At 42.3% G+C, this 26,680-nt stretch overlaps 1 protein-coding gene across 3 annotated transcripts in view; it reads left to right on the forward strand.

Moving 5' to 3' along the window:
* RCAN2 (regulator of calcineurin 2) overlaps positions 1–26,680 on the forward strand; it is a 273,968-nt gene that overhangs the window by 16,700 nt on the left and 230,588 nt on the right. For all 3 annotated transcript variants that reach the window (XM_019457325.2, XM_019457321.2, XM_019457322.2), the window contains exon 2: positions 26,039–26,265. In XM_019457325.2, coding sequence (XP_019312870.1) covers positions 26,041–26,265 — 225 coding nt within the window. In that variant the 5' untranslated portion in view covers positions 26,039–26,040. The remainder of the gene's footprint in view (positions 1–26,038; positions 26,266–26,680) is intronic.

Consider the following 26,680-nt stretch of genomic DNA (forward strand, 5'->3'; position numbering starts at 1 on the left):
CGCCACGTGATGGTGTGGAACACTGGCCCGGTGAGGTTTAGTTTTGTGGAGAATGAAGGAATGTGGGAGGAGAGTCCTACTGCAAGGTGGGTGCTGGAAGCATTTGGAACTCCCAGAACATCCATGTTGCAGTTTTCGGCGTGAGTTGCCGTGAAAATGGAAGATTTCTTTTAGCAAAGCGTCGTCGTCTGAATATCGCATCCCTGTTGTTAGTTCGAATTTTTTTCAAAACTTCGTTTGTATTTGGTTAGAACATTTAGTTGGAGTTTGGTGGTTTTAGAGGAGTGGGAACTATTAAGAACTTAGTTTTATGTTTGTACGTATTTAAGTACCATTACAATAAGAACCACTGAAGTCAAAATTGGGAGGGAGGCAGTATAGATGTTTTTTTCCCGAAAAAAAAAAAAGGTCTGTACATTTTTCAAATCTGAGCAAACTGAATTCCTCTGCACCACGTAATGAAAACCTTCTAAACAATGTTTCTCCACCCGCCAGGGGTCTGGCCTGCCTAAGTCTTTAGGGATGAGGCATTGACATTTCCTTTCAACCTGGAAATAGTATCTGGGAAGGTTAAGGTCTGTCTTCAGAAGAAATTCTCCTTTGCTGTGGTTCTCCACTGACTGCCCCTGTCAGTCAAAGTGCCTTTATATGCTTCGCCACTCTTTGCCCTGACTCTGAAAGCTGACAGTATGCACATCACCTGTAGTTTATAATTATTTTCTCAGAACGACCAGGAAGATTTGCAACTGCAAGCTAAGACTTGGTACCACTCGCACCTAAACAGAGAAGATAATGACAGTGTATTGAGATTTAAAAGGCTTCTGGTTTGAAAGGCCTTTCATTCTGTCCAAAATTACTACATTCGTTACTTTTTTGGATAAAGAAAAGGAAAGCCCCGTTACATGCAGACACTCAGAGAGGTGGTAACATGTAGTTAGCTCTTTAGTATTGCTTCTGATGAATCCCTGGTAAGATTTTGGAGCACTGCAACAGAGGCCAGTGAGTTCTGATGCAAAGAGAGGAGGGATTAATTTCATAGCATGTGGGCATGCAGTCTAGCTTTATGGGCTAAGTGAGGTCTAGGAAGCTGGGAAGTACAGGCTGGCATCAGAACAATGCCAACCTTGGGGGAACTTTGAGGAGCCTTTAGAAGTGAGGGCATGTTTGTGTTCAGTTTACTGTCCTTCTCTTATTTGAAACTTCAAAAAAGTTTCCCTATGTTTTTTTTTAATTTTAAAAAAATGTTTATTTATTTTTGAGACCGAGACAGAGCATGAGCTGGGGAGGGGCAGAGAGAGAGGGAGACACAGAATCTGAAGCAGGCTCCAGGCTCTGAGCTGTCAGCACAGAGCCTGACCCGGGGCTCGCACTCTCAGACCGTGAGATCATGACCTGAGCCAAAAGTTGGAGGCTCAACCGACTGAGCCACCCAGGCGCCCCAGAGTTTCCCTATGTTAATAAAATGTATAGAAAAGTGTCGAACACACTGAAGTGCCCAATCAGCGTTTCTGATCACTGTTCTCACCATCCGTTATCACTCCCTGATATGGTCCAGAGAGAAAGTTCAAAGGTGCAGAGTTGGGAAATCAGAGGAGCTGGGCTTTTGTCCTGGGTTGGCTGTGTTTTCCTCTTGAGAGATGGGGCCTTACCTTAGCCACTTTGGCCTCAGTTTTCTAGTTTATACCAGGAGTGGGGTGGGCAAAATTATCATCAAAGTTTCTTCCAGCTCTTTCATCCTTTGTATATTCTCATCTTTGCAACAGATTATTATAGCGTCCTTCGAACTTGCATTTCACTAATGAGAATGACCATTTGTAATTTAAATGCTCATCTTTAACTGCAGGGCTGTTCTTAGGCAGGTGCTATGGAAATTCTTACTTTGGTCATCTCTAATGATAAAGGTATTCAGCAGCTTTCCAGGATATCATTAGGAAGAGCTTGAACGAAAAGTTCATGAAACATTTCCGTATGTTCAGCACTAGCCATTAAATGGTAGGAGCCGTGGCCATTCCTTTCTCCAGTGTTATTTTTAACTGTACTGCCTTCTGCAAGGGTACTTTCATTGCAAGGATGGCAAGATGGATGGATACTAAATCCCGGCCAAGTCTTCAACTGACCTTGGGGAGAAAAGAATAGCCCTCGTTTTGTAGGAATCATTAACTTTACCTTATTTTTATACCTTATTTTATACCTTATTTTTATACTGGCAAATCTCTTTTCAGTAGATAATACTTCCATTACTAGGTAACACTTAATCTAGCTTTTATTATGTGCAAGGTGTTAAGACTTTTACCTATAACACGACATTTGATCATTACTGTATCTCTATCCAAATGAAGAGAGTGGGGCACAAGGAATTTAAATAACTTCCCAAAAGTCACGCCGCTGATAAATGGCTCAGTTGGGACTCAAAGCCAAGCAATAAGTGCTCCAACATCTGTGGTTTTAACACCGTTTGGTGCTCTCTTTGACATGTGTTACATAAAAAGTTTATGGGCTCAATTTTATTATTTTTATGAATTTAGCTTCGAAGAGCTCACCAATAATTTTACCCTAAAAGGGACTGCTGCTCAGACTTTTTTGCCCCTGCTTGCCCATTTTTGACTTTTTATGCTAGTAAGTAAGCTGCTGGGACCCCGTAGAGTACTTGCAACATTAAGTTCTAGAGTTGGGGGGCGGGGGGAGAAGGGAGGATTCTACGGAAGTAGAGATGCTGCTGAGCGCTTACAGTAGCCAAGGCCTTCCTTGGCTTCCTTCCTGTTTAGTACCTTCATGGCTTCAGTGGCACAGAGGCCTGCACTGATCGCTCAGTCAATACATACATATTGACTGCATAACCAGGGTAAAGCAAGGAGCTGAAGCCAAAGGACCTTCCCCCTCTAGGAGCCTTACAACCTGAGGCCTGCCGCCATGTTTTGTGCTTCACCGTTGTGTGTACCATGCCTGAGCGCCTTGCGTCCAGGAAGCTCTCGTGAAATATTATGGAAATTTGGGGATCGATTAGATGACGGTGGATAGCATTATCATCATGTTATTACTAGTATTCCCTGGATTGTTTTCTACCTGATCCCCGAAATGATCTTTCATAAGCTCTATGAATCATGTATTTTACTTGCATGCCACGTATGTGCCAAAGCACAAGACGTGTGTACATTTTTCTCATTATGTTGGCCTGGTGGGATAGAAAGAATGGTGGATCTCCATTCTAGTCCTGACTCTGCTCTTCTAGCTGCGAGACATGGGGCAAGTCATTTCACCGCTCTGAGCCTGAGTTTTCTACTCTGTAAAAATGGGAATTGTGATAACTGCCGTGTGACTGCATAAGGTTGCGTTGGAGGCTCAGATGGGTTTGGTGATGGCAGATGAAAAGCGTGAGTATTTTCAGCCTCACCCACTAGTGCTCACTATCCAGTCCTCACTCCTTAATGGTGTCACTTCGTCCAACTGCATATTTTTTCTCTGGTTTCAAATTTTGAGAAGAAGTTCATGAGAATACCTGTTAGATTAACACTGAAAAGATAAGAGAGAGAGGACCCTTTCTGGTGACTCGTGACATCCCCATTTGACTCTGAAAGCTAGGACACCACAGATCTCGGTTGTTCACTTCGCTTTGTTTTGTTCATCGGGAGCCTGGTGGACCCTCAACGTTTGTCTGTTGAATGAATCAGCATAACTCTTGAGCCCCGCTGTTAGCTCACAGAATCCAATAGCCATCCTGCTCTACACGAGAGCAAATGTAGCAGTCATCATGAGACACTGGAGAGTACGGCATTTCAACAACTTTGTGTTCATGTAATTCAGAAACTAACCAGAGTGGAGGGAGAGAAGTGATTACAGCAAAATAAATATCAAGTTGAAATAAGTAAAGACTGGCTTAATTCTACTTGTTTTGCCTGTTTGAAGACAAGCAAAGCCTTGAAAATCGTCCTTAACTTCCCTTCTGGTAGATTGACCCTGGAGAAGTAACGTGGGAATAGCCAGTTTCCCAGAGATGTGCTCTCATCTCCTTTAAAAAAAAAGACACCGCTACCCAACCTCAATGGACTTAACAATACACTGCCTGCCTCAAGTTAAAAATAGGCCACTGATCTTTACTGTCAAGAAATTAGCCGGGGGGGAACATGACTTTTAAGTTACCAGAAGCGTGCTCAAATGAGTACTTTTTTGAAAAATGGCCAAGGGATGCTTCTATGACATCCTGTCCATGCTGGCTCTTGACTTCTGTAGAAGTAGTAGGAGGTAACATGTGGCTGTTACAGGGTTTCTCTTTAATAGTCAGAGAGTCCTTAAAAAGGGTCCTCAGTCATGTGCAGAATGACCTCACCTCCAGCCTGATTTCTAGGTGACCGGTTACTAACAAGTGGTTATGGACCTCCCTCTAAGACTTGTGCTAGCTGCTGGGGGTGAAACGTGGGCCCAAACTGTTCGTTCCATGGTCAGATGGGGTGTCTCCCTGTGGGAATGTGGAGTGAAGGAGAGGTAAAACAACTGTTAGATCTAAACTGGTTGGGGATTAGTGATGCCAGGCCAAAGGGGATATGCTAAAGTCAAGAGGAGCACTGCATTCTTAGGCAGGTTTTGATGTTACTTAACCCTGAACAACAAAGATGCTTATAGGGTTTTCTGGGGATTTTTTTTAAAAATTGCTTTAACATCAACTTCAATGAAATAAAGGATTTTCAGATATTTACCTGGACCAAGAAGAAACATTTCCAGAGCTTCTGGGCAATTCTTACGCAGAGAAATAGGACAGTCATTTTAATCTGGTATTTGTCAGCAGTTGAACAACACACCTAAATAAATCCTTGGAAATCCCCAACAGGGCCTAAAAGAACGCCCTGCTTTACAAAACAAAACAAAACAAAACACACAGTATAGTATTCAAAGAGTAAGACGTGCACCTGGGTGGCTCAGGAGGTTAAACGTCTGACTCTTGATTTTGGCTCAGGTCATGATCTCATGGTTAGTGGATTTGAGTCCTGTGTGGGGCTCCGTGCTGATGGCTTGGAGCCAGTTGGGATTGTCTCTCGCCCTCTCTCTCTGCTCCTCCACTGCTCATGCTGTTTCTCTCTCTCTCTCTCTCTCTCTCTTGCTCTTGCTCTTGCTCTTGCTCTCGCTCTCTCTCTCTCTCTCTCAAATATATAAACAAATAAAAGGAAAACAGTAAGACAGATCTGCTCACCTAGAGAAAAATAAGGCTTGACTTTGTCCTAAGGATACAGTGGGGCTTCGGCATATTTGCCATATCATTTCTTGAAAGAAAATTCTATACCTTCTACTGCTTGTTTTTCTTTCCCAGCTACTCCTTTATTTATCTTTTGTTCTTCTTTTTTGTAGCTTTCCTTTTTTTTTTTAATTTTTTTTTAACGTTTATTTATTTTTGAGACAGAGAGAAACAGAGCATGAATGGGGGAGGGTCAGAGAGAGGGAGACACAGAATCTGAAACAGGCTCCAGGCTCTGAGCTGTCAGCACAGAGCCCAACGTGGGGCTCGAACTCACGGACCGTGAGATCATGACCTGAGCTGAAGTCGGCCGCTTAACCGACTGAGCCACCCAGGTGCCCCTGTAGCTTTCCTTTTAAAGGTCATGGCGCGCTTAATCTGGAAATCAAGGTTGTATCTTAGTCTTTAACTTCCCCAGTTTGTATGTAGCATGAATGCCATTGACCATTCTTCCTTTCCTGAAACCCATTCCCTTTACCTCTGTGAGGTTTCTTTTTTTTTTTTAATTGTCCTGATTCCCCACCTTTTCAATCTCCACCCATTTCTTGCTTTTCAAATCTACCATCACTTACTTTATTAGTCAGCTCAGGCTGCCAAAACAAAATACCATAGACTGAGTGGCTCAAACAATAGAAGTTTATTTCTCACAGTTTGGAAGGCTGAGAAGTCCAAGATTAAGGTGATGCCTTGTTCTGTTCTTGGTGAGAGCTCTCTTCCTGGCTTGCAGACAGCTGCCTTCTCGCTGTGTCCTTCCATGACCTCTTCTTTGTGCTGTGTGGAGAGCAAGAGAGAGCAAAAGAGAGAAAAATCTTTCTCTTCCTGTTCTTAAAAGATCACCAGTCCTATCAGATTAGGGGCTCATCCTTATGACCTCACTTACCTTTAATTTTCTTCTAGAGGGCCCTTCTATCAATATGGCCCCATATTGGGGACCAGGCATCAATATATGAATGGGGGGGCATGATTCAGTCCATAGCATTCCATCCCTTGCCCCAATATTGATATTCTTCTCACATGCAAAGTACACTCACTCCACCTCCATAACCCCAAAGCCTAAACTTGTTGCAGCATCAACTCTAAAGTCTAAAATGCAAACTCACGTCTGGATCAGATATGGGTGAAACTGGAAGTCAGATCATCCTGAGGCAGAATTCCTCCCCAGCTGTGAACCTGTGAAGCCGGACAAGTTCTGTGTTTCTAAAATACAATGGTAGGACAGGGATAGGTTAAACATTCCCATTGCAAAAGGGAGAAATCAGAAGAAAAAAAGAGATGATGGGTCCCAAACAAGTCTAAAACCTAGCAAGGCAATGATCTTCTTCAGTCTGATGTTCTGCCCTGCAGGTCCATTGGGGTGGTAAAGCCACCCCCATGGCTCTGTGGAGTGGCCCTGTCCCTTTGGCTCCATGGAGTGCCACCCCAAAGCTCTCTAGGAGGGCTGCCCCCAGCTGGCTCTATGCAGGGGCCCAGCCCTCTGAAGCCAAGGAGGAAGCAGCCTTGCCCTTGGGCCAAAGGTGGGAGTGGCAACCCTGTGATTTCTGAATCATCTTTGGGGTCTGTCTTCCCTTTTCTAGAAGGATAAAGCCTGTTCATTCCATTCATGATTATTTATATATTCTCTGTAAAGATGGAAGCTTTCTTTCTAGCTCCCTTCTTTTCTTTCTAGCTGTCACCAGAATTACCTTCAACACCCATATTTCCACCAAGAGGCCATTCATGGCAGTCACACTTTTTCTAGCACGCACCTTGAAACTCTTCCAGCCTTTACCATCACCCGGTTCCACAGCCACTGTCATATTTTTATGTATTCGTTATAGCAGCACCCCATTCTCAGTACCAAATTTTTTTTAAATTTTTTTTTAAGGTTTTATTTATTTTTGAGACAGAGAGAGACAGAGCATGAACAGGGGAGGGGCAGAGAGAGAGGAAGACACAGAATCGGAAGCAGGCTCCAGGCTCTGAGCCATCAGCCCAGAGCCCGACGCGGGGCTCGAACTCACGGACCACAAGATCATGACCTGAGCTGAAGTCGGACGCTTAACCGACTGAGCCACCCAGGCGCCCCAGTACCAAATTTTATATTAGCCTACTTGGACTGCCATAACAAAATACCATGGTCTGAGTAGCTTAAACAAAAGGAATTTATTTCTGAGCATCTTGGAGGCTGAGAAGTCCAAGACCAAGGTGTCGGCCCATTGGTGCCTGGTGAGGACTCTTCCTGACTTGCAGACAGCTGCCTTCTTGTTGTGTTCTTGCATAATCTCTTCTTTGTATGTGCACTGTGTGGGGGCAGGGATGTGTGTGAGTGTGTGTGTGTGTGTGTGTGTGTGCATGTGTGCGTGTGTGCGTGCGTGCGCACACTCTTCTTCTTACAAAACCAGGAATCCTATCAGGTTAGGGCCCCGCCTTTATGACTTCATTTAAGCTGTATCTCCTAAAGGTCCCATCTCCTGGGGTTTAGGGCTTACTGTATGAATTGGAGAGGAGGGGGCACAATTTAGTCCCTAGCACTGCTTGCACAACCCTACTGATAGCTGCTTAGGGGGACTTCCAACCATATAACCCTCTCACCCTTAGCTGAGTTGCTTGGGAATTTTGTTAAAATGAATTTCTGATGATAACACTCTGCTGCTTCAACAACACTCCCTACCACTGGCTTTTACCAATCAGCTAGAAGCACATTTTATGTCTGAAATGTACATGACAAGATGGCCTCACCCCTTCTCTCCCATGCTTCAGTCTAGACTCCTGTAGTTTTCTGAATATTCCCTGAGCTCTCCCTCTTCCATCCATTTGCTCAGGATTTTCCCTCAGCCTGGAGTGTTCTCCATCTCTTCCCACTCTCCTTCCCCTGCCCTTTCTCTAAATGTCTGCTGCCTCCTCACCATCTATTCCCCAGTATGCCTGCTTCTATCGGATTTTCTGATTCCCTGACTCCAGTTGGGTCCCTTCCTCCTTGGAATCCCCGGGGCACTGCCTGTTCCTCTCTTCTTATACTCACCTCATCCTCATCACTCCCTCCATCCTAGGTCTGGGTGTCCCTGTGGAATCACGGTGCCTCTCCTTTACCACCTGCTCGGGAGTGGAACAGAGAGACCCACTCTGAATCATCTAAGAGGCATCACGGTAGTTTGGACACAATAGAGTCTCAATACATAATCTTAAAGGAAGCATGTGCAAGGTCGTATGTAATAGTCAAATGTTGAAATTGTATCTCTGTTTTATAAATTCCTTCTCATTCTTTTCATGAGGAGGTATGGAAAGAGTGCCCGTAAAGATGGAATTACAAAAGAAAATTATTTCCTCCCCATAGATATCTTAAATAAATTTTTCAGACCTGAATGGTTGAACTGGCAGTCTTTCATTATCTCCTATAAAAGTATTTCAGTGATTGATCTGACAATTATTAGGTTAAAAAATATTCCAAGTTAGTTTTAGATAGCAACTACTGAGGCCATACACTGGCTGAGCCTCCGTTTTACTAGCCCTGCTATTGATGTGCAGTGTATTCTCTTGTGATTAATACTCATTTCTGGTGGTGGTGTGGACGAGTCCAGACCATTAGCATTCTGAGATTTTATTGGTGACTTATAAATGATGGTTTATCATTAAAAAAATAAAGAGAAGAAAAAAATAGCCCAGGCAGCCAGTTAATTCAGTTCACTAGACATTGATTGAGTGCCTGTTGTATGCTGGCTATTGAGATATAAGGGTGTGTGTGTGTGTGTGTGTGTGTGTGTGTGTGTAATATAAGCCTTGCTATTGAGAAGTTTTAGAGTCGGGTCATAATTCATCATCATGGAGAATCAAACTGTACCATAACACATTGCATATAGCAGAAGAAAGCATGGATATGCTCTAGGAGTTTCCAAATTAATGAGAGAACCCATAAATGTATATGTACATTGAAATATGGTTTATAGCAACAGGAAAGCATGAATGCATGTAACAAATCAAATTGTCCTCAAACATGACTCCTAATTTTTCAGAGCTGTGGAGCCTAGGGGAAATCACATTGTCATTTAAGCAAAGAAACATGATCACCTGAAAACTACAGATTTGAAGTTGAAGCTTACACTCTTAGGTGGCGTGGCCCTGATGCTAGTCCTGTGAAAACTTTCCTTCTCTCTGGGCTCTCAAAAGCCACCTGAGGTCGTTCTACTCTGGGTGTAAATCCTCATATCTTACTACTTTAGCGGAGTCTTGATGTTCCTGTACCTTTCTTCTCAGATTGATTGGCTTAACTCATTTGGAAGAATCCTCTGGATCCCTCCTTTCAAGGAGACTAATGTGCCTTGGACTGGGCACCAAGGTTAAGTTTTGATTTCCCCATTCATTTGAGAAATTCTAGGGTTTCCCAACTAAGTATGAGACCCTATGCTAAACTCGAAGGGATGCTGTGAGGTATAGCCCAGCATTTTCAGACTTCATTGGAAAGAAGGCAATGAAACAGTTACAGAGCAGCAAGATAATGGCTATTATGGAAAAATACAACATGCTGGGGAATTTATCTTGGAGTTAAAAATTTTCAGTGGCCTATTTGTTGCCTGGCTGAGTACTAGGGAGGGAGAGGATGGGTCGTAGAGAGATATGACAAGGATTAAAATAAAACAAGAGCTACAAAAGGACTATCCCTGTACTTAGTTGTGGTTGGGTATCTAAAATATAGCTGCATGTTACAGAATGTTGCTGTTAAAAGGAAGTCCCCATATAGCCACCTTTAGAATTTATTTGTGTGCTTTTGTGTTAGGAGACATCTGCCACCTTTTAAATGTAGGTTTCTGTTGGGTTGTTTGGAATTTGAAATGTATTTTCTCAGAGAAACATCAGAAATTACGACCAGATCCCCCAGGCTGGCAAAAGGCTGTTATATGCCTGATGTACTTGATATAAAATACCAGCTTTTTGGTTTGAGGGATCTTAGAAACTGTTTATGTCGCTGCAGGAAAATGTTCAGAACTCCATGTTGGAATACAAGCAAGAGAGCTTTTGCCTCTGTAGCTTTCATGGGGACAGCAAGATTTCCTTTCTCCTGCCCCCTCTCCTTACTATGCAGTGTGAGAGGGATTCCACTAGTCCGGGGCCATGGGACTTGGGATTGGTACTCTAGTAGAGGCAGGGACCGGTATGTGATGAGAAGTGTGTATGCATGTTGTTGATTGTTGAAGAAGGTTCTCAGCACTATTTTAAGCGCTTTACCTGTGTCATCTCATCAGATCCTTACAACACGCCCAGGAGATGCTACCATTGTTATTCCCGTAAGATGCTGGTATATTCCATCCTTGCTTTCTTGGTCTGTTCTCCAAAGAGCAGCCAGATAGATTCTTTTAAAATGTAAGTCAATTCACGAACTCCTTTATTCAAAATCGTGCCGTGGCTTCCCATCTCAGAGTAGAAAGCCAAGTCCTCTCCAAGGGCTGAGGGGTCCTGTTACATATCCTGGCCTCCTTCTTTCCCTCTGGACTCATTTCCTACCATCCTCCCTTCCGCACGATACTGCAGCCACAGAAGCCTGCCAGCTGTTCCCCAGACACACCAAGATCCTCCCGCTATGGGCCTTTGCCCGACAGGTCCTTCTTCCAGATATCAACACGGCTCACCCACTTCCTTCTTTCTCAGAGACATATTCCAGACATCACTATAGAAAATATATGAGGGGGAACCTGGGTGGCTCAGTCAGTTAAGCGTCTGACTCTTGATTTTAGTTCAGGTCATGATCTTACGGTTCGTGAGATTGAGCCCCGAGTGGGGCTCAATGCTGACAGCACGGAGCCTGCTTGGGATTCTGTCTCACCCTCTCTCTCTGCCCCTCCCCTGCTCACGTGTGAGCTCTCTCTCTCTCTGTGTCTCTCTAAAATAAAAATCAATCAACATCTTAAAATAATAATAAAATATATGAAATAACAAGCGACCTCTATCAATCACACTACACAGATTTTAATAGACTGGCAGAATGCTCTGAAGGTTTTTCCGTGCCTGATGGTATGGAGGGCGACAACACCCGGGAGGGCAGGGAACAAAGACTGAGCTGTGCATGTTGCAGACGGACTTCCCTCTCCTGCGTCTATGCCAAGGCCAAACCATGTTCATGTTGTCAGTACCCTTCCCACCCCACCCCGCATATTATGAACCTTCCATGTCCTTTTCAAATACCCATATACTGAGTATATTTTTAGAGTTTTGTGTTTAGTATTTGAGGTAATTGTACATTAACAGTGAAATGACTCTCCAAGTTCTGTTGGGAAGAAGGGCAGAACCGGTTTTAAGAAATGTAAAAAATGGAGGAGTTGAGAAAGTAAGGGAACTGTGGAGAGAAGGAAAATGGAGTATTGTCTGGGTTCGTGGAACCAATGGTTTTGAGCATCTGCCCTGTGACAAACGCTATCACCCAAAAGCCAGAACCGTCAGGTAACGATAAAAAGAAACAAACAGCAACAGTTTCTCACAAAGCCATGCAGGCCTAAAATAATGTCTCTCATCTTTCCTACTCCCCCTGTGCTGAGTTCGGCTTCAGGAATCCAGTGGTGAACATTGCTCTTTGGCATCTGAATACAAAGCTTCAGTTTTGTTGACTTCTCTCCAGTTGGATGTGTGGGATGATGCTGGGATTGGCTAGGAGAGCAGGAAGTTGAAGGGGCCCTAGTGTTCTCCCTTGATGTAAAGAGGTTCCAGCACCCTGTTGGAACATTCGGTGGGCTCCTCGGGCTGTTCTGTGTGTACTTGTCAGGAGTCCTCAGGTACAGTGGTGAAGCTGCCTTTTGATCATCATGGCGTCTGCCATGATGATTTCTGCTCGTTAAAGGTACAAGTGTTTCCATCTGCTCTTTTGGACAAGTAGAGGGATGGCTTACATCCTCCTCCCACTTCATTTCTCTTTTGTGCTTTCAAGCTTTATTTAAATTCCAGTTAGCTGCAGCTTCATTTCAAGCATGGCCTTTGGCCTAAGGCTGTGTAGAGGCCCAGTAATGTAGAGCGAAGGTGGCCACCAGCTCTTAAAAGGTATGTAAGTGATTAAATCCTCTTGGCCGCTCCTACTCGTGTCTTCCACGGACTCAGTCTGTCTCCCTAAACCTTCTGCAGGTCTTCCCTGGAAACCTTACTGCCAACACAGGTTCTGTCTTCTATCCTCCATGGGCCTGGCCCTTGATCAGTTGCTGGCAGAGTGAGAGATGAGGCAGACTGGCCCCTGAGAATAACTGGTCCCAACTGCAGCAGGCCAGAAGGGACTTTAATAAAGGTTTGGTTTGTTTGGTTTTTTTTCTAAGTTAGAATCTGGGTCAGCTCTGTCTTATTAAACAACACATGGCACCAGAAGTGGGGGACTAATTTGGGATCATCCTGGATTTGACTATCTGACGATGTGGAGGACCCTGCCCAGCCTGTGTTGGCTTCTTAGTTGAAGCCCTTGGTTGAACAGGCTGAGGGCAAGCAGCTCAGTCTAGAAAAGAGAAGATACGCTCTTCGTGGGCAATGCAGAAGTCCAATCAGCCTTTGCTCCTTGTAGGAACCTAATAGATACTGCACTTGTAAGCTTGAAAGAGGGAGATGGAGAAAGAACGAACATCTTCAACCAAAAGAAATATAAAAAAGGGAAGGATTCTACATGTGACCTGAAGCTGTCAGGGCTGTGATTTACCTTCAGATCAAGAGTGATTTGGTGAATGTGCCAGCAACGAATGATATGGACGAGAGGGTGGGAACACACAACCTGGATTTAACACAGCAGGAGACTGAAAATCTGAGACTCAGGAAGTCACTCCGTTGAGAAAGTGGTAATCAAAGGGGAACAAAGCTCTGGGACATCCATTAGGAGAGAGAGAGAGGGAGGGAGAGAGAGGGAGACAGCATGAACAAGACAGAATATCAAGAGCTCTGGGTGGAGGCTGGGGTGTTATATTCCATTTGTCTTGCCAGCACGGCAGGTCAGGAGCCACGCTGAGTGCCAGCCATTACAGGAAGAGCAAGAATGCTCAACATATGGGAGGAGATGTAGAAACATCAATAAATGGGTTCCCTTTGCCAAATGTTGTAAATAACAACGCATGTGCAGACAGGCAAGCTGAAAGGAGGCGCTGGACAGGCCTCCCGGGGTGGAGGATGCTTGGCTATTGCTAGGGGGCCTATCGTGGGGTGAGAACTTCCCTGTGAAGTACCCTGGAGCCTGGTTGAGCATGGAGGGCATTTTTATCTAAGTTGGAGAATGGTGTTGAAAAGGGAAGAGAATGGCAAGTAACACTGTTAAGTCTGAAGCAGGGAACATGTATTAGCAAGCTACATACATAGGCCGAGAGCCTCTAGGAAAATCCTTATCCTTGCTCTTCAAGTTATCTCAAACCCTGGACCTAACCCTAAATATGCCTTTCTTGGAAAGTAAGCAGTCATCTGAGAGGAGGTAAGTAGTGAAAAGTGCAGCCAACCATACGATTAACACGTGCAGGGCCCCCCCAGGTTGCTCAGTCATGTTAAGCATCTGACTCCTGATTTCTGCTCAGGTCATGATGTCGCGATTTGTGAAATTGAGCCCCAAATCGGGTTCTGTGCTGACAGCATGGAGCCTGCTTGAGATTCTCTCTTTCCCCCTCTCTCTCTATGCCCCTCCCCTACTCGCTCTTTCTCTAAAAGAAGAAGAAGAGGAAGAAGAAGAAGGAGAAAGAGAAGAAGAAGAAGAAGAAGAAGAAGAAGAAGAAGGAGGAGGAGGAGGAGGAGGAGGAGGAGGAGGAGGAGGAGAAGAAGAAGAAAACACAAGTGCAAACCAGTGGTCATAGCAAATGCTAGCATTTCTTGAGGGCTTATAGCTGCTGCCTTTGGCCTAAATTCTTTTTTTTTTTTTTAATTTTTTTTTTAACGTTTTATTTATTTTTGAGACAGAGAGAGACAGAGCATGAACGGGGGAGGAGCAGAGAGAGAGGGAGACACAGAATCGGAAGCGGGCTCCAGGCTCTGAGCCATCAGCCCAGAGCCTGACGTGGGGCTCAAACTCACGGACCGCGAGATCGTGACCTGAGCTGAAGTCGGACGCTTAACCGACTGAGCCACCCAGGTGCCCCTGGCCTAAATTCTAAACCAGGATGATCTCACTTGAACATCTCAATAGTCCTCCCCCCATCCCCCACAAAAGAGAGACAAACCAAGAAACAGATTCTTAACTCTAGCACACAAACTGATGATTACCCGAGGAGGAGGTGGGTGGGAGGATGAGGGAAATAGGGGATGGAGATTATAGAGTACACTTTTCATAATGAAAAAAAAAAAAAAAAAAAAGAAGAAAAGAAAATGGGAAAAAAAAAAAAAAAAGAAACTCTCAATAGTCCTGATTTATAGCTCTGGAAACTGAGGCTTAGTGAAGGAAACTAATTCGCCTAAAATCACCAAGTCAAATGGCTGTGGAAGGAGGGTTCAGACCAAGACCCCAGGGCCCAGCTACCACCTCCAGTCTGTCTTCTCTCCATGGACAGTCAGCAGTGGGTAGAGAGCCGGGATTTGAATCTGGGTCTGACTTCTGAGTTCTTACATTTCTCAGCATAGAAGCCCAACTCCTCTTAAAGACCTGAAAAATAGAATACCCACCAAAAATGTGGGTATTTTGGTGTGGGGGAAGGTTGAATTTAATCCATACAATAATCCTATGAGGTTGGTACCTGTGGTCCCCATACTGCATACGTTGCTCAGAGATGTTCAGTAACATGCCCTAAGTCACACAGTTAGAAAGTAGCAGACCAGCCCCAAAGGCCACACTTTGCTTTCCTCTACAACCTGTGCTTTTCTGCATAAAAAGACTGATGACTCCAGGGGCACCTGGGTGGCTCAGTGGGTTAAGCGGCTGACTTGGGCTCAGGTCATGGTCTCACAGTTTGTGAGTTCGAGCCCCGCATCAGGCTCTCTGCTGTCAGTTCAGAGCCTGCAGCTTGCTTTGGATTCTGTGTCTCCCTCTCTCCCTGCCCCTCCCTCACTCTCCTCTGTCTCTCTCTGTCTCTCAAAAAATGAATAAACGTTAAAAAAATAAAATATATAAAAACAAAAAGACTGATGACTCCAGGAAAGAGAAGAAGTGTCATGTGAAAGATAGTTCCGGAATTGCTCTGTTGAGGACTAAGATGGCCAGTACTAAAAATTGTGTAATCGTGAACACACACAATGTGTCCTAGTCATTGGTCGAAATGCGTTATTTGTGTTAGCTATTAAATCTCCCAAACAGCATTCTAACGTATACCCTCCTGTTCCCTACTGTTAAAGAAGAAAAATTCAACTAAGTAAACTTGAAAATCTCATGGGCTTTATTAAGCGATCCGTGAATTGAGCAGCACCCCATCTGGCTAGTAGAGGGGAGCTCCAAAGAGTTGCACAAAATGGAAGGTTTTTATGGGAAGGAGGGTGGGACAAGAAACTTATTAGCAACAGGAAAGCTCCCTATCCTCTCCCACCTTCCTCCCCCGCCCCCCCCCAGCAGCCTTCCTGTCTGGCTTTTCTTTCTTACTAGAAGGTCAGAATAACTCCAACCCTTCTTGGCTGGATTTTCTCAGAGGGGAGGTGCCCCATCTCTCACTCTCTGCTCTAGATCCTTTTCACTCTGTTTCTCCTCCGTGCTCAGAAAGCAGAAGGTGAAAGATGACAGGATAAATCTGACTTTAGCTACCATAGCAACCTTCACCTGCTTTGCTGCTCACTTTTGAAGTGTTATCCTCCTGTGAAAAGTTCTTTTGCATATAATTGCTAGGCTCATCCAGAGGCTTGGGGCTTTCTTTGAGTTTCCTCTGACAGCAAAATGAAAAGAAGGGCTTCTGCCTCCACACCAGGCTCCAAAATACATAGTCCACAGTGGTGCAGACATTGCCTTCTGCCATTCTCGGGGGCTTCTTTGTGATTGCCCCTTCCTTTTGTATCCAGTTTAAGACTTTCCAGATCAGGGGCATCTGGGTGGCTCAGTCAGTTAAACATCCGACTTGGGCTCAGGTCATGATCTCATGGTTTGTGAGTTAGAGCCCTACATTGGGCTCCATGCTGACAGTGCAGAGCCTGCTTAGGATTCTCTCTCTCTCTCCTGTTCTCTCTCTGTCTTTCTCTCTCTCCTTCTCTAATAAATAAACGTAAAACTTTTTAAAATTAAAAAAAAAATTCTTAAACCAAGTTCTTTTGAAGTTAACCTATGAAACATTTAGACTACCACCGAATTATAAAGACTATATTTGATTTCTTCACTTGATCCCACAAACCTCTGTCCCCACCCTTTTCCACTGTGTGCTGTGCCCCCAGTGGCTGAGCCGTATACTCAGTATCACAGCTCCCTTACCCTCTGGTCTGCAACTGGGTTTGGCCAATGGAAGGTGCCAGTGGCTCACAGGCAGAGAGCAAGATGGAGACATTTATCCCTCTGGTTCACTCTTTGTGGTGCCACTGTGGATTGGCTATACCTCTCAACCAAAGGTCTACTCTTTGAATTGAGTAGACCTTGGGTGTCCCCATTCTGAAAACCCCTCCCCTCTTCTTACCACTTCAGGTCTAGGGATAGTGTGAGTCCAGATTTTGTACTGTGTGTTGTGGTTTCCATATACCCTGCCCACACATCTGTAAACAGCTGCTTTATTAAACTCTTTTCAAATTATCCAATTTGAGCATGCCATCTGTTTCCTACTGGGACCTTGACTAATGCAATGACCAAAGCTCTTGTCTTTTGAGTGATGTGTTCTAATATTGCTTGTTTTGTTTAATAAATGTATGGTTTATTATAGGTCATTCTTTATAGAAATAGATTTTCCTGTCTTTTTAAAAAATGTTTACATATTTTGAGAGAGAGAGCACGAGCAGAAGTGGGGGAGGGGCTGAGAGAGAGGGAGACAAACCATCCCAAGCAAGCTCTGCATTGTCAGCACAGAGCCTGACACAGGGCTCAATCTCATAATTCTGTGAGATCATGACCTGAGCCGAAACCCAGAGTTGGCTGCTTAACCGACGGAGCCACCTAGGTGCCCCAATTTTCCTGTCTTTAAGAACAACCTCCTCAACCCTCTAACCTTTTATAAAAGATGGTGTTTTCTCTACTTGACTCTTCTCTTGCACACAAGCCATTTGAAACGCATTTTCTTGATGATGTCAGTTAGGGTTGTGGGAGTGGAATACAAATGCCTATCTGACCCTGAGCAAATTTGAGGTTCTTCTTTCCCTCTTTATTTTCTCCACTGGAAAAATATTCAGGATTCACAAATCTTGCTGGGAGATCATGGGTGTTAAAAGCCTGCAGAAGCACGCACATTATTCTGATCAAGTTAGTTAGTCCCATCACTCCTATGGAATCCAGTACAAAAGGAGATGATGGAAACAACTCCACCGCCACCCCCTGCCCGCCGCCAGTTCATCAAAATTCATAAGAAGGTGCTTCCTTAGGGAACCGAATTAATTGAATTACGTTCTTGTGGGAGCTTAAGGTGGAACAGTGGCTCCAGAAGGAATCCTGAAGGGAGTCATGACCAAGGAATGTGGCTAACTTCCTTTGAAAACCATGAGTGGAAAAACTGCATGTTCCTGATTCTTTCAAGACTGACCCCAATTGGTGTCAAGAATAGCATGAGGTTCACACAACTCAGCAGGTGTGAAAATTCTGCAGCTGAATTAAATAGGTTCCATTATATTTCAGAAAGAGCTCTAATGGGTTTCAGTGGAGCACAGCCTAAGAATATCATGTTTCTCCTTTGTATGTCAGGATGGCTGAAACGGTTTGTTGTTACTAATATACTTCAATCTCTCTTTAAGATGGACAAAAATGAGCAAAAGGCCTGGTTTATCCCTAAGAGGATCTAGATATTAAAATACCAAAAGGACATCAAAAACACCTTACCCCTTAGGCCAGACCAAAAGTGATAGCTGAGGGTATTATTTAATTTAAAATAGTTCTTGTTATTCACATAAAAGTTTTCTTCTAATAAGCTTATTTTGTCTCAGCTATCATTAAAGAATCAATTTTAGAGCCAAAGGGATTTTAAATGCTGTAAAAATTAAAGTTTTCTAGTCTTTAAAAATTTGAACTGGATTCATTTAACCTTATGTTCAACTTAAAATAATAACTATAGACATTTCTTCTGTATTACTTATTAATTCAACATTGCATTTTTAGTTATTCTCCTTAGCAGTCAAGTTGGCATTGTCATTTTTAAGTTCCTCCAAACTAACAAACCTCCCATAATCCATTTAATTGTTTATCAATCAAAATTGAACTTTAAGTCAAAGTGAATTATTCCTTAATCATTTCCATTTATCCTGTTTACTTATTTATCCTCCTCAGCTGGCCATAAGATAGGATCAGGCTTTTTTTTTTTTTCCTGTTTATTGCTCTTATTGCAAAAAGTTTTAGATTCCTGTTCTTCATTTAAAAAGAAGACAAGTTAAATCTTTAACATTCTTTTGTCTAAGGAGAAATAAACCCAAACTTAAGTTGCTTTATTTAAGTGTTGGCTTATTTTTCTTCCTTAATGAATCATTATTTACTATTTTAAAAAATCTCACTTTCTAGTTTGAGTAACCTGGAAAATGAAAACTTTAGGTGGATATGAGTATCACATTAAAGGTTTCAACACTGGAGAAAGCTTTTGGGAAAGGTTATAAATTTCCCTTTCTTGAGTATCTTTAAACCCAAAGATAAACAGTTACCTCTTTTGCAGATTTTCTTTTTCTTTTTCTTTTTATAAAGTTTTATAAAGTTTATTAATTAATTTTGAGAGAGAAAGAGTGAGTGAGAAAGAGAGTGCATGCGTAGGGAGAGACGGAGAGAGAGGGAGAGAGAATCCCAAGTAGCATATGGAGCTCGACAAGAGGCTCAATCCCATGAACCATGAAATCATCATGACCTGAGCTGAAGTCAAGAGTTGGGTGCTTAACCAACTGAGTCACCCAGGCTCCTCTCTTCTTTTTTAAAGTTTACTTATTTATTTTGAGAGAGAAAGAGAGAGAGAGAGAAGAGTGTGGAGGAAGGGCAGAGAGAAAGGGAGAGAGGGAATCCCAAGCATGCTCCTCCCTGTCAATGCAGACCCCAACACAGGGCTTGATCCCACGAACAATGAGATCATGACCTGAGCTGAAATCAAGGATGCTCAACCAACTGAGCCACGTTGGCACCCCTCAGATTTTCTGCTAATCATGGAAAGATAAAAATCTCAAGGTAAGAAGAGACCTTAATGGAAATGCCAGCCAGCCAGTCCACTGGTCCTTGGATTCCCTCTGTGACATCCTGCCTGATATTTGTCACCTGCTCTATGGAGCTTACTCACTGGCTGTCACTGATACAAGTTTCCTACTAAGACATGAGGCAGGACATTTCTGTTTTAATGTGAATTGTTGACAGATCCATGGTACCTTTTATTAAATTGAATTCTTTTTCCCTGGTTTGACTTCTTAGTATCACACACAAAAATTCTATTTCCTCTTTTGAAAATTGAAGGCAACTATGATTCCACTCAAGACTCCTTTCGTGTGCTTTCGTAGGCTATGTTTTCCCATGCTCCTGTTTTTTAGATGATGTGATTTTTGGCCCCTTGATGAGACTGAATCATCTCCTTAGAAAGATGTCTAGTTTTTCTGTAGTGAGTGGTACTCAGAATTGGCCATGATGTTCTCTCCATGTTGAGGGGACTCAAGATGAGAATATCACCACCCTAACCCTTCCAAAGTGCTATTAGCCTTTCTTGTAGGACATACCTCAAACTATTGATGGGATGAATTTACTTGATAATGAAGCTAGTATGAAAATGAGTGTTTCCATGGTGGTTTACAATCTTTTTTTTTTTTTTTTAACCCTCTCGGCTGTTCTCATGGATTATTTAGAATTATCCCCTCCTTCTATATCCAGACTTATATAAGACTTTCTAGACCAGAAATCCTATGAACAAATGCATGACTCCCCATTTGCATGAGATATATCCCATTCCCAGAAAGGTAGATTTTTTTTTTTTTTTAGAATTCTGAATTTAGGGATCTGAATCTCCTGCGTATTGATAACACTGTGACAATAATGATATCCAACAGAATCAGATGACTCCTTGAGGTCCCTTCTCCTGAGTTTAATTGTGCCCAATAAATGTTTGCCAGGAATGAAAAGTAGGGAGTTTGGGAAAGATTAATTCCTTGTACAGAAGCCTAGCAATGTGTACATTATTCTTGTTTATTGGGGGAGAGAGAATTTGTTCACTTATTTGTGCAACAAACATTCATTCAGTTGCTAATTCTTTGATACTGAAAGGGCATCTTTAAGTTTCAGTGTTCATAGGAGGAACTATACCCTCTTTATTTCAGGTCTTTTAATGTTTAATTAATAAGTGCTGTAGGGTTTTCAGAGGATCTTGGATGAAATCATTTCCATGTTATAGCAAAGTAATGAAAGAGTTGAAAATCGTCCTGTCTTTGGGCTTCCTCCTTCATTAAAACGAGTCAAATTCAAGCATTTATGTTCTCATTGCTACCAACTTGGTAAGACTATATATAACCATTAGCGCATTGTTAGTGGTGTTTGGGAGGGACAGGATTTTTTGGGTTTTTATTTTGTTTTGTTTTTATCTTAACTGGTCTTTTTTGCTTTACAATCCTCTTTCCCTCCTCCTGGAGTCTCCAACCACACTTGTAGCAAATAATGGAGCACCACCTCTCTTCATCTCTCAGTTTAATACTATGGACTTAACAGACACGTGAAAACATGCTCAATGTCACTCCTCATCAGGGAAATACAAATCAAAGCCACACTGAGATACCACCTCACACTGGTCAGAGTGGCTAAAATGAACAACTCAGGAAACTACAGATGCTGGCGAGGATGTGGAGAAACGGGAACCCTGCAAACTGGTGCAGCCGCTCTGGAAAATGGTGTGGAGGTTCCTCAAAAAATTAAAATAGAGCTACCCTATGACCCAGCAATAGCACTGCTAGGAATTTATCCAAAGCGTACAGGAGTGCTGATGCATAGGGGCACTTGTACCCCAATGTTTAGAGCAGCACTTTCAACAATAGCCAAATTATGGAAAGAGCCTAAATGTCCATCAACTGATGAATGGATAAAGAAATTGTGGTTTATATATGCAATGGAATACTACTTGGCAATGAGAAAGAATGGAATCCTGCCATTTGCAGCAATATGGATGGAACTGGAAGGTATTATGCTGAATGAAATAAGTCAGTCAGAGGAGGACAGATATCATACGTTTTCACTCATATGTGGATCTTGAGAAACTTGACAGAAGACCATGGGGGAAGGGGAGGGGGAAATAAGTTACAAACAGAGAGGGAGGGAGGCAAACCATAAGAGACTCTTAAATACAGAGAAAAAACTGAGGGTGGATGGGTGGTGGGGGGGGTGGAGGAGAAGGGAAAATGGATGATGGGCATTGAGGAGGAACTTGTGGGATGAGCACTGTGTGTTGTAGGTAAGCTAATTTGACAATAAATTATATTCATAAAAATTTTTTTTTAAATACTATGGGCTTAACACTCCTGGACATTCCTGTGTCCACATACTTAGCAGTAGTAGATGGCAACCGGCTCCTTAGTGCCAGATTCCTTTGCTATTGCCTTGCTCTTGATGAGCCTACAAGAGTAATGAATCGCTTTACTTCACATATTATTTTGGAAGCTTCAAAAGACATTCATATGCTTTATCTCATTTGATGTTCACGGGAGACCACAGGGTAGACAAAGTCACATTGTTTCTCCATTTTGCTGAGGTAAAAACCACAGTCCAGAAGGGATGTGATGTACGGAAGGAATGGAACCCAAGTGTCCTCCTGGGGCCCCTCCTAGCGTTTCGTAAAGATGTCCTTTCTCTGCATGTAAGGAAGTGTTGAGGTTCTTCCAGGGGACCCTTTATATTTTAATAGTGGATAGTGGTTTTCCTTTACCAGATGCACATGATGATGGAAATTTATGCTTCCTAAATGTCAAACAACAGAAGAATGGTTAAATAAATTATGACAGATCTGTACACTGGGATACTATGTGTCTATTAAAATTAGTGTTTTCAAAGAATATGTAATGGTACAGGGAACTGCTCCTGATTATATCAATGTTTCAAGAAAGAAGCGGGATATGAAACAGCAGGATCCCAATTTTGTTTAGAAATTATACATGTGAAAAAAAGAAAAAAAACACTGCAGTTAACTAGACCAAAATGTTAGTACAATTTTCTCTGGATAGTAGGATTATGGTTTGCTTTTACTTTCCTTTTAAAATACTTTCTGAATTTTTCAGTTTTTTCTTGAGTGAACTTGTGTAATTAAAAAATGTAAGTGTGATTTTAATTAGACCCTGCAGATTTTCCATTTTAGCTAGAAGAATCATTTGAGTGGTTCTTGCCATCTTTCATTTATACAATTGCATTTTATAAGTCAAACCTTAACACTGGAGTGAGCAGGTTGTCCTCCTTATTAGTGGATGGATTTGAAGCAAATGCTATATTATTAGTGTATGTATTTTAAGTTGGCCACTTTAACTCATTTGCTTGTCTGTTATTTTTTGAACGTGACTCCTCCTTACAGAATTCATTAATTCAGTCGAACATCATTTTGAGGGCTTTCTCTATGACCCAGTCTAAAGACTCACTGGTGAAGACGGGCCAGTCTCTCCTGTCAAAAACACCTGCTCTGGTTTGAGATACAGACTGGTAAAGCAGTAGGCATGGTGCAGGATGATCGGGAGAGAAGGCTGTGTGCTGTGTGCTTAGGATGTGCAGAGGAAGGATGCCATATGCATGGGTCATGGGGGCGTGGGGGGCTTGGGGGGGGGGTGGTTGGGAAACCCTCCCAGAAGAGCTGCCTTCAGCTCAAGAGGCAGCTCATCATTTGGATGACCAACCACAGGTTTAGAAATAAGGATGACACATGTAAATCTCCTTATGCTATGCAGGTAACTGTTGCCTCAAACTTGTTTTACAAGCAGTTCAGAGTCTTGAGATTAATTTAAAAAGAGAAAGGCTCTAGGGCCTTTACATTTCTGTATTGGGGAGTTCTTTGGGTCTTCAGAGCTTCCCTTTCTTCGTGTTTATTTGGGCTTACTAAAGGTTAGTGGTGATGCCGAATAGTCCTGCTCTGAGATTATCATAATGATGTGTTTCTAGAGTGTTTTATATTACTTATCCTTTTATGTAGTGGTTAGTACTGATTTTGAGCACTTCGTCCACTCCCCTTTCATTTCCTCCTCCCCTTCCTCCTCTGCAGAGGGGGAGAAACAGAGAGATGTGCTTGTTCTCATTTTGTAAAGATAAACTGAGTCGTCGAATGATCGATTGACTTCTCCAAATTATGAGTTGAGTCAGTAATGGAACTGGCACGAAAAATCAGGGTGCCTTTGTTCAGAGCTCTGACTTCTAAAATATTTCTCCATATAAGTAGAATACGTTGTTTGCCAAAAATGCATTCACCTTTTAAATCTTTACTGAAAGTAATGAGCTTAAAATAAAGTCTCTTGAAGATAATCGTATTGTTACAGCTTAGAACAGAAGTTAAGGCTATTTGAGTAGATTAAAATGAGCCCTGAGTAAGGCTTAATATTTGGTCTATTTAATTAATTTGTTCAGCAATGGATTTTTATTTCTTTCGGAAAAAGAGTAATTGAAACATTCTCGGAAAATATTTAGGGACATTTGGGGATTACTTTTGATTAATTTAAAATTTTTAAATAAGAGGGACAGGATTAAAAATAAAATCAGTATTGACACATAATAGCTATACTTCATGCTACTGGATGACTATAACTTCATTATTAAAAGGTTTTTCTATAATCCATTGATGAAAATAATACTGTTTTAATGCTCTTACTAATTATTCTTACTATTAAAATAATTAGTACTCTAATAATAATAAATGATGGTTATTATGCATATTATAGTAACATTTGAAGCAATAGTATAAATGAATATGAAGGAAAAAATACATATAAGTATTTTGTTGAAATTTTTGTAATTACAAATATTCATATATTTTGGATTAATTATAGAATAAAACAAAGCATAAGAGATACACAATATTTTTATTTAAAACAAGCACTTTGTAGGGCACCTGGGTGGTTCAGTCGGTTGAGCACTGACTTTGGCTCATGTCATGATCTCATAGTCCGTGAGTTCGAGCCCCACATAAGGCTCTGTGCTGACAGTTCAGAGCCTGGAGCCTGCTTCGGATTCTGTGTCTCCTTCTTTCTCTGCCCCGCCCCTGCTTGAGTTATGTCTCTGTCTCTCAAAAGTAAATAAACATTAAAAAAGTAAATAAAAATAAAAAATAAAATAAGTACTTTGTCAATTTAAATATAGAAAATGGATTCATTGGAGCTTTAACTTTAAAATATAGGAGTTGTTCTATTTTATTTTATATAGACGAGGATTTTTACTTACCACAATTACAATGATCTGCTTTTAGAGTTACTAACTCACAATTTTAAAGTTTTGGCTCTTGTCCCAACCAGGCCCTAGGTTTTATATATAACGCATTATTTATATTACCATCGAATGATGCTTATCAGGATCCCACTTGGCCTTTGTTTCTAGGAAAAATAAAAACAGAAAAACATAACCTCATCACCTGAGTGATCTAATCAGAGTTCGAGAGAGACATATGCAGAAACCCATCCGTACTTGTTTGGGGACCAGAATTTGTGTCTAACAAACCTCATGAGGGCAGAGTGATGTTCTGTGGTGCCCACCCATCTGTCCTGTACTCTGAGGCCCTTTAGTGATGGGACTGGGAAAATGGCACTTCCAAAAGATGGCCCAGCAGCCACACTATAGGTGTCAGTCAGTCTTACATGCATCCCACGGACAAATTATTTCACCTTTGGGGCTTCTAATCATTGAGCATGATAGGCATGAAAATAGATACAAAAGAAAAATGTAGACACTACCTATCCTTGGGGCATATGGGGAGACGGACAAAATCTTCTACAATGTGTCAGTATCAGAAAATGATAAAACTCTCCAACCATTTGCAGTGGGATAAAAATCTGAACATTGGAGTGAGGAAGTAATAGAATGATTGAACACAGCTAGGTAAAATGAATACGAGAAAGCTTTGTGATGGGGACTATGAGGAAAGGAAATCTATGTCTCTATCTCTATCTCTATCTCTATCTCTATCTCTATCTCTATCTCTATATCTATATCTATCTAACCACTAGATCTATTATTAGATCTGTCTATTATAGATCTATCTATTAACCAAGAGAGTACTTCTTTTCAAAATCCAAGGTTCACAAATAGAATAATCATCCCAGGCAGAAGGTAGGGGTGTGTGTCCTCATTGTGGATAAAATATTAACTGTTAGAGTTACCCTAAACAAGATTCGGGTAGTGATGAAGTAGGTTGTACTTCCTTAAATACAGACTTGCACTAATCTTGATCTGCTTCATTTCTATGATATAGGAAAGTGAGCTCTGGTGCCAAACTCCCTGGGTTTGAATTCTAGTCCTGCCATTTCATCACTGACATAGTAAAAGCTACTCACTTGCTTTGTTCCTCAGTTTCCCTGTCTGTAAAACAAGGATCACGTTGATGCCAATCTCATAGACTGTTGTGGAGATGGAATAGGTTAGTTGATGCATGTCGATCATTTAGAACAGTTCCTAGAACTCAATAAAGGACAGTCATTAGTAGTAGCAGCAGTGGTTTTATATAATTCATTGTCTAACTTACGAAAGCACTCTCCTGAGTCCATTTGATTCTCATAAGGAAGCAAAGGCTCAGAGAGTTTACATAATGTTCCCGGGTCCCACGTCTAGGAAACACTGGGCAGCTCGGCCTTACGATCAAGTTTTAAGGAATCGATGCCTGTTCTAACACATGTCCGTCTTTGTGTCCTCAGGAATGAGGGGAGAATCTTACTTCATTGGAATGAGGAGCCTCGGGCAGCAGGGGCATACCCCGGAAGATGGAGAACTTTTCTTGCTCTGCTGCATAGACAGGGACTGGGCTGTAACTCGGTGTTTCGCAGAGGAAGCCTTTCAAGCAATCACTGACTTCAACGACCTCCCCAACTCACTGTTTGCGTGCAATGTTCACCAGTCAGTGTTCGAAGGAGAAGAAAGCAAGGTAATAAGCCTTTTCTGCTCCTGAATCCTGGGAAGATGTGGCATTGTCTCTGTCTTGTGGCTCATTTGTGATTGCGGTTTGGAAATTGTGGAAAATGTGTAGTTGGCTCTCTTCTGGGCATGCACAGCAGTAGAAAAGCCTACTCTGTGACCAACTAACTGTGACAAGGTTGTACATGTTGAATCACATCTCATCCTGGGAGACCCATATGCCTGCCTAACAGAGCAAGTGGTGTTAGGAGTAGCGATTGCAGGAGATACCCCTTTAGGAAGCAGATGTTGTTATAAGGAAAAGTTTTATTTTCCTATTCTATTCCCTATTCCTATTTCCTATTCCTATTTCCCTATTCTGCCAAAACCATGATTTGCCTTTCTCAAAATGGCACAAGCTCTTTTTCACTCCTGCCCCTCCTGCA

This window comes from Panthera pardus, unplaced genomic scaffold (genome assembly GCF_024362965.1).
Source record: "Panthera pardus isolate Hobbes unplaced genomic scaffold, ASM2436296v1 HiC_scaffold_17, whole genome shotgun sequence".
NCBI lineage: Eukaryota > Metazoa > Chordata > Mammalia > Carnivora > Felidae > Panthera > Panthera pardus.